The following is a 7,642-nucleotide window of genomic DNA, read 5'->3' as shown; positions in this document are numbered from 1 at the left end:
TTACAGCCCCAACAAGAGCTGCCACGCCCCCTGTGAGGTGGACGACGCCAGAGCCACCGAAGTCCTGGTAGTGTTGAGTCTTGAGCCAGCCAACGTCTGACCAGGTCCAGTGTGACACCACCGGGTACACCACAGCTGTACAAACAAATATTATCATAACTGAGCTGTTACAACACACAAACATGATTAAAACACGGCACACTACAGCTGTACCAACACTGCTTTATTTTATAATGTATCTATTAATTCCGTGGGAAATGTATTATTGTTTGCATTGCCTTTTAAATTTATTGAGAAACACAGTTTAATTATAATGATCAGTGTTAGGCTATTATTGTCTAACAAATTGTCTCTCAAGATTGCCCTGTTAAGGTTCCTCTCAAATATTATCTAAATTATATAAATAAAGCCAGTGAGTAAAGTTATTTATTCATTGACCACAAAATAGTGTAAAGTATCCTGCTAAATTTGAAACATACTTTACAGAGAGAAAGAGGCTTCACACCCACCTGACAGCACGGTCGTGTAGATGAGATAAGCATTGAAGGCACACCGCTCAGCCATCGACCCCGAGATGATGATGGAGGCTGTGGTGGCGATGACGAACTGGAAGAACCAGAAGGCCAGGTGCTCGTCCGACAGCCCGTACGACGCCCAGTACTCTGTACCAGAGAAGCTGTTCCCGCCTCCAAACGCCAGCGGGAACCCCACCAGCCAGTACGCTATGCCACCAATGACTGGGGAGAGTAACAGGGCAGATGGTTAGTACAGGGTGGGGACGATTGTGGAATTCATATCATTATTACTACGTGAGGCTTGGTGGGAGGAAGTCGGTTAATTAAATACAGAGAACAATTTAGTATATAACACCAGCAGATGGAAAAGCAAAAGCAGGAAATTACAGGAATACAAGAGTCGGCAAAGTTATATACATTGAGAGCTTACTTTAGCTATGAGATAGGAATAAAAAAATCATGTGCTGGTTCACCAGACATAAGCCAGATACGATAACAAATAACGAAGGTGTTTGATAACTTACAGACATCGAGCATGTTCTTGAGAAGGATGTTGGTGGTGTTCTTGGACCTTACGGAGCCTGCCTCAAGGAATGCGAACCCGGTCTGCAAGACTGAAATATAAACAAATGTTAGTCAAAAGTACAAATTGCGTTCCAAATACATTATTCTAAGCATAATAAAACAAAATCTAACACAGATTATTGTACTATTATACAACTATTTTATTAATATACAAAATGTGAAATAGGTGCCATATATATATTTAAATACTTGAAAAAAGAGAACACACAGATTTTGGTACTTACTGAAAATGAGGATGCCGAACACAATGAGGAAGAGGGTGTCCAGGTCATTCTGCAGAATGTCCAGTTCCCGGGACATTGGCGTCGGGTTCTCGCCAGACATTAGTAAACTTACATTGTGTCCGGCATCCATATTTGTTGCTGCCAGCGAGACTTCCAGATCTCTCAAATTGTAGCTTAAAAATTATTAGCAAAATAAATTTCCAGACAAAATTAACGCGTCGTAAATTCCCGTGGAAGTAATGTGGAGCAAGCCAAGCAGCTCCGAGGGTCTCGCCCTCCTGCTGCCAGGGCCTGCAACCTAATATCTAATTTCAGCGACCCTCTGGAGTATATATAGGTGAGCAACCAAGTTGCCGATTGGTACTTTTTGCAGATACGTCACTCTTCCGGGTAATTTGGGATATCGACATTTATGGCAGGTGGCTGCAAGTAATGAATCCCCCAATGGTGAACATTCCAGTTGTAAAGTATGTGAACAAGAGTTGGGACATACTCTCCAACACTAATTTGTGATTGCCCTGTTATCAGTGATTTCAGACCAAATGGTATGAGGTACTCTGATATTTGTAATTACTTCATACACTAAGAAGTGTATGAAGTTGAAGATATTCTTGTGCTGTACCCAGATTTTTTACCCAGAAAGATTGGTTGACTGTATTATATACTTTATACACATATATACACACACATACACATACATATATACATACACATATATTTGTCTCTTACTCTGACAGGGTGAGATAGCTGACAGAGAAACTAGTGTGCAATTAAGAACTTAACCACTGAAGGTGATTAAGATGCTTCTACAAGCTCAGGTCCCTGCTTGTGAAGGAACCTACATAAATCTTAGTTACCAACTATTTTTTTTTGTACCCTTTCCTGCTGTTATCTCAACACTCGTCCACAATATGCTGATATACTGGTCTTCTACTATGTCATGACACCAACGCTCCTCTATCATTAAAGACACAGGCATTACTATTATTTACTACTTTTCTTTAAGCTCGCTAATACAGCTTGAAGTTCAGCCTGCGGTGAAGATACATTGTCACTTTAAGCGGTGTCCAATAACAGTATCTACGGTGCTGATGTCACTAATCTATGCGGGCGATGAGTCACAAGAACGTGGCTGAAGTATGTTGACCAGACCACACACTAGAAGGTGAAGGGACGACGACGTTTCGGTCCGTCCTGGACCATTCTCAAGTCACTTTTCTACTCTCTAATGACGTCCAATAACAATATATACGGTGACGATGCCAGTGTTCTACTCTCTAATGATGTCCAATAACAGTATCTACAGTGCCGATGTCAGTGAATTCCCTAATCAAGACATTCCGTCCTTAGCTATATATTGAGTAATCACAATAAACAGTTAGTGTTTAATTAATGTAATTTTCTAGTTATACAATCATATATTGCCTTCAATTGCCCTAATCAAGGCAAGTCTGTATCTTTTTATTTTGTAGGGGGGAACACTCTCCACCATTACATTCCTCCCATGGTTATCTTGAGGTTATCGTGAGATGATTTCGGGGCTTTTTAGTGTCCCCGCGGCCCGGTCCTCGATTAGGCCTCCACCCCCAGGAAGCAGCCCGTGACAGCTGACTAACACCCAGGTACCTATTTTACTGCTAGGTAACAGGGGCATAGGGTGAAAGAAACTCTGCCCATTGTTTCTCGCCGGCGCCCGGGATCGAATCCGGGACCACAGGATCACAAGTCCAGTGAACTGTCCGCTCGGCCGACCGGCTCCTCCCATGGTGGTGGTAGTTGTTTTAGATTCAGCTACTGGGAACACTTAGGAGGGTAGAAATAGCCTAAGCTACTCCATCCCTTTGAGATGTATTCTGTTGTCTCAATAGACATACTTCAACTTGAACTCAGAACAAAATGTCCATGGAGCACGGGCTATAGTGAGCCCGTGAGAAAATGGGGAGCTTACTCTCCGGACAAACACCGTCCTGGCTGCGAGGTAGTGTCATGGTGGGAGCTGCGAGGTAGTGATCATGTGTGCCGCCTCGAGAGCAGAGGGGGTGGTGGGGTCGAACAGACCCTGTAATGCTGCAGCACTGTTAAACAGCAGTTTGGGGTTCTCCGTCGTTGAGGACTACGTCTAGTGGTGCAACAGGCGTTTTAGTGGTGATCAGGTCCATGATCTCTAACCGGGTAAGGGTCCAGTCCCCTCTGAATCGCACCTTGATCCGGTAGATCATAGTACACAGGCTTAGCACCAGAGGGTTGCACTTTGCTTAAGAGGCCTCCCATCTCTTTCCGGTATAATGCAAAAGGTTAAGGATGGGGTCTGACCTAGAGTAAAGCGCTCCGGATGCGCATGACGCCCCGAATGCTAGTTTTATACTGACTCAAAGGACGGTGGTCTGGGGGATGCCCGAATTTGCCTCTTCGATCCGGCTGCACAAGAACAAGCATTTCGGTAGTCTACTTGAGTCGGCTGACCCAACGGTCAGGGCAGCAGCCCTTCTACCAACATCCCCCCTCCCTGTCTGACCCATTGTTGCTGTGAGGGGGCTTGGTGGGCGGCTACCAGAGTGTGATAGTCCATGGAACAGTCTTCTGTCCTTTTGTAACCTCATGCTCCGGCTGCTGTCTTTAATTTTGCCGGATCGCTTTTCCTTAAGTTTCGTTTTTCTCCCGCCTCTTCTCCTTTCTAATTGTCATTTCCTGCCGACCTTTTGCCTCTTGATTATTCTTTTGGACTTCTATTTTGATGACCAGGTGTTTGAGGAGGCATACTCTTGCACCCGTAGAACTGAAGTATCCGATGTCTAGAGCGAGGGGTACCCTTTTATTGACAATCCTCTTCTCGTCACTGAACCCGATCTCGACGGACTGACGGTCCTTAAGGTGGCAGTTGTGGGGGCGTATACTCGCGACGCACCCGTGGGGGGGGGCCCCGGCATGATCAGTGATAGCTTCTTGTTGGGTGTCCTGCCTCTAATTGTGGCTCCATGGTGGATATGGGGGCACATTCGTGAATGAAAGTGACCTCTCGTCCTTATGTAAAATTCTGTTGTTCTACCTTCTCGGGTGGGTGACCAAACCCCCGAGTTGGACCGTGCTGGAAGACCAGGCTCTGTAGCCCCCGCTGCATTGGGCCCCACCCTTCCTCCTCTGACCCTTCTGATTACTTCCCTCGGCTCCCCTCCCTCCCTCCCTCTGTGGTTGGGTCGAGCCCCAAGCCCCCAGTGGTGACAACCTCGTCCCCTGGCACGGCTGTCTAGTTGTGACTACTGCACCTTTTAACCCCCTCTCTGGGGGTTCTCAACGCTGTCCTCGCCATGGCCGTGCTCACTTAATTCCTTCCCTATTTATGCCTTTCAAGCCTTGTTTGGTCCCACTTTGTGGGCCAGAAACTTTTATCTCCTCCCTCTTCATTCTATGCCTCCTGACGATTTATCCCTCCATGGGAACCTTGTTGATTCAGTAGATACCTCTTGCCTTCAACCCCACTCGTCTCGGTACACGTGTCGTTGTTGCTGCTCCTCAGGATGCAGCCTTCCACTTGGCCACCTTATCCTGCCTTGGCAAGACCCCTGTTCAGGTCTCCAAGAACGCTGGATTGAATGCCATTGTTGGCACTAAGATATTCGGCATGTCCTCTAAGCCCAAGGCCATTCTGTCCTCCAGGTGACTAGTTTACTCGTCCCCCTCGTGGTCGTGGTCGTCACCATCATCCCCTTCGGGTTGTGAAGATTACCTTTGATGGTAGGACCCTTCTATCCTCTGTCATTCTTGCTGGTACCAGGTGCTCCGTCCAGGAGTACATTACCTCTCCTCGGCTCTGTAATAAGTTCTGGAGGTTTGGGCATGGAGCCCTCCGCTGCTCCAGTACTTTGTCCTTTGTGTGGGGACGAAGGTCACCAAGTCTGAGTGCACTTCTCCCCAGGCTCGCTGCCTCAATTTCGGCGAGACCCACCCTACCTTCTCCCGCTTGTGTATACATTACAAGTTTGAGGCAGCCGTCCTCAACCTGAAGCACCAGAAACGTTTGTCTTTTCCTGAGGCGAGGAGCCAAGTTCGCTGTCTTCCCGCCTTATGCTAACATCTCTCATGCTCACGTGTTGCGCTCTTCCTCCTCTCGTCCTTCCCGCCTTCCTCAATCTCGCAACCGTTTCCAGGCCTTAGACCCCGACTCTCCCACCGCTGCTTCCTTTGCGTTCTGTCCTGGAGGGTCCCCCTCCTGTGTCTGGGGTTCCCCTTTCTTCCCAGTCTGTCGTGTCTCCAGTGTCTTCTTCCTCGTCTCCCTCCAATCCTCCTTCCCTTCCTTCTGTCTCTTAGCTCTCCACGTCGCCTGTCAGTGCGGATTGATGTTCATTGCTCTCCCAACCGCAGTCTTGTTTGCTCTCATTCTGCTTCTGTTGAGACGCTAGAATCTGTTGCCCAGTACATTATTGTTGGGATGCCTGTCAGAGTCAGACACGTAAGCCTTGCTCCTCTCCTTCCTCCCTGGCAGGTAAGAAGGCTTCGCTTTCTTCCTCGCCCCCTATCTCTGACACTCGCTCCATCACCTCCTGTTTCGGTGGTTCTGCCCCCCCCCCCTGTTCCTGCTATGGTGATCTCTTTGGCCCCCCCACTTTGCTCTGTTGCTGCCCTTGCTGAGGTGCAATCCCTGGTTTCTGCCTCTCCTGCTGCTGTCCTTGACCCTCGGTTGTCGCCCCCCCCCCCTCTTCCTCCTTCAGACCCTGCTCGTCCACCCCTGGTCAGTCCTCCAGCTCCCTTCCCTCCTATACTCAGTTTACCCATGCCCCACTAACCGTAACTTTGCTGACCCTGATCCAGCGCTTCTTTAATGTCCCGTGTTCCCTTTCACCTTTGTTTCTTCGTTGTTTTCTGTTGCTGTCCTTTTTGTCGATGTCTATTCTTCAGTGGAACATTCATGGTTATTACACCAATTTCCTTTAAGGGATAACTCAACCAATTTCAAACTCAGTCAAAATATACACGTGTATTTACATCCAAGTTTTCAAACCTCGACCCACTTATCGAAACTAACCACAAAATCAATTCGAAAATCAACTTCCACGTCGATCAAATGCAAAGAACAACTACACAAAATGCAACAAGCACTTCCATAACACCACACATTGCTAAAAACCTGTGTCCTCCTTAGTATAAATGAAAAATACTTCACCCTATATAACCTATCTCAGAAAATATATCCAATTATTTACCTGGCGACTGCTGGCAACCCTAAATACTAAAATGTCTATTTTACGAGCTATTAATGCCCAATCTTGCTTCCTCCATCATTCCTCCTCTTTTCCTCCATCATATCTAAACATATATTATTATCTCGCACAATCCCCAGGATGCAGCCTTTAGCAGCTTTCTGACTTCCAGATTACTATTTACTGCAAGGTGAATAGAGTGAGCGTGTGAGTGACAGACGGAGACAGACAGACGGTGGGGGGGGGAGGTTCCTTTTAACATACCAAGAGAATTGGTAGCATTTAGTTTAGTGACCTGACAATTTGCTTAGAAAGTTTTAAATGTATGAAAACTAATATATACCTACATTATATATTTAAGTTTTGTGATGTACACGTTTTCTTCAGAGTGGGTTTAAATCAAATAATTGGCAGCGCGATTGAAAAATACACTGTAGTATTATTTCACACCTTACAATCAGATGGAGTTGTTGGACCTGGTCAGTGTCTGCTGACCTCACATGATTCAGTTGTTGGTCGACCTCGGCGGTGTAGACATACTACTGCTCTTGCTTGTCACGCATTACAAGTTTCCCTTAGTTGTGTAACAAACTTTCCTAGTTTCCTGTGACGTTTTGTGCAACAATATTGAAAAATGGCATACGCTGTGCACGATGAATGTGTCCTTTACATTGCTGAAGTGGAAGACACAAATGAAGTGGAAGACGAAGATAAAGTGAAAGACTGAAATGTGGAAGGCAACATTCACGAACAATGTGTATGTTATGGATGCCGCAAGGACGCGAGATCGTCAGATCATGCAATGCTGTGTGCAATATGCCAACAATGGAGGTATAGACAATGTGGTACTGGAGTTTCTAGTGAAAAATACTATCGTTTACGTGAATCAAAATTTGAGGAAACAAATTTCCTCTGGTGCTGTCCTGATCGCTCTACACTTACATTGTATGAAGATAACACGTCTAGAGAGAGAAATTTAGCAGAAGTAGTAATAAGTACGAAGCATCCTTCACGGTAGACCTTCCGATAGAGCATGTCGCTGTTGTCCAGGACACGTCTATCCGAGACGAATTAATACCATCAACTCTGTCACAAGACGCCCCTCTCACCTGGGAGATAATAC

At 46.3% G+C, this 7,642-nt stretch overlaps 1 protein-coding gene across 1 annotated transcript in view; it reads right to left on the bottom strand.

Moving 5' to 3' along the window:
- The window catches only part of LOC123758197 (putative ammonium transporter 1), a 7,338-nt gene extending 1,109 nt beyond the window's left edge, over nucleotides 1–6,229 (bottom strand). Inside the window, exons 1-5 of the mRNA XM_069322872.1 lie at nucleotides 6,162–6,229; nucleotides 1,325–1,497; nucleotides 1,040–1,129; nucleotides 510–737; nucleotides 1–135 (exon numbers count right to left, since the gene is read on the bottom strand). The exon at nucleotides 1–135 is cut by the window's left edge and continues 63 nt beyond it. Of these exons, the coding sequence (XP_069178973.1) occupies nucleotides 1–135; nucleotides 510–737; nucleotides 1,040–1,129; nucleotides 1,325–1,497; nucleotides 6,162–6,229 (694 nt within the window). The remainder of the gene's footprint in view (nucleotides 136–509; nucleotides 738–1,039; nucleotides 1,130–1,324; nucleotides 1,498–6,161) is intronic.
- Between the last annotated feature and the right edge of the window lie 1,413 nt (nucleotides 6,230–7,642).

This window comes from Procambarus clarkii, chromosome 11 (assembly GCF_040958095.1).
Source record: "Procambarus clarkii isolate CNS0578487 chromosome 11, FALCON_Pclarkii_2.0, whole genome shotgun sequence".
Lineage (NCBI taxonomy): Eukaryota > Metazoa > Arthropoda > Malacostraca > Decapoda > Cambaridae > Procambarus > Procambarus clarkii.
This window is presented reverse-complemented; position numbering and strand designations above follow the sequence as displayed.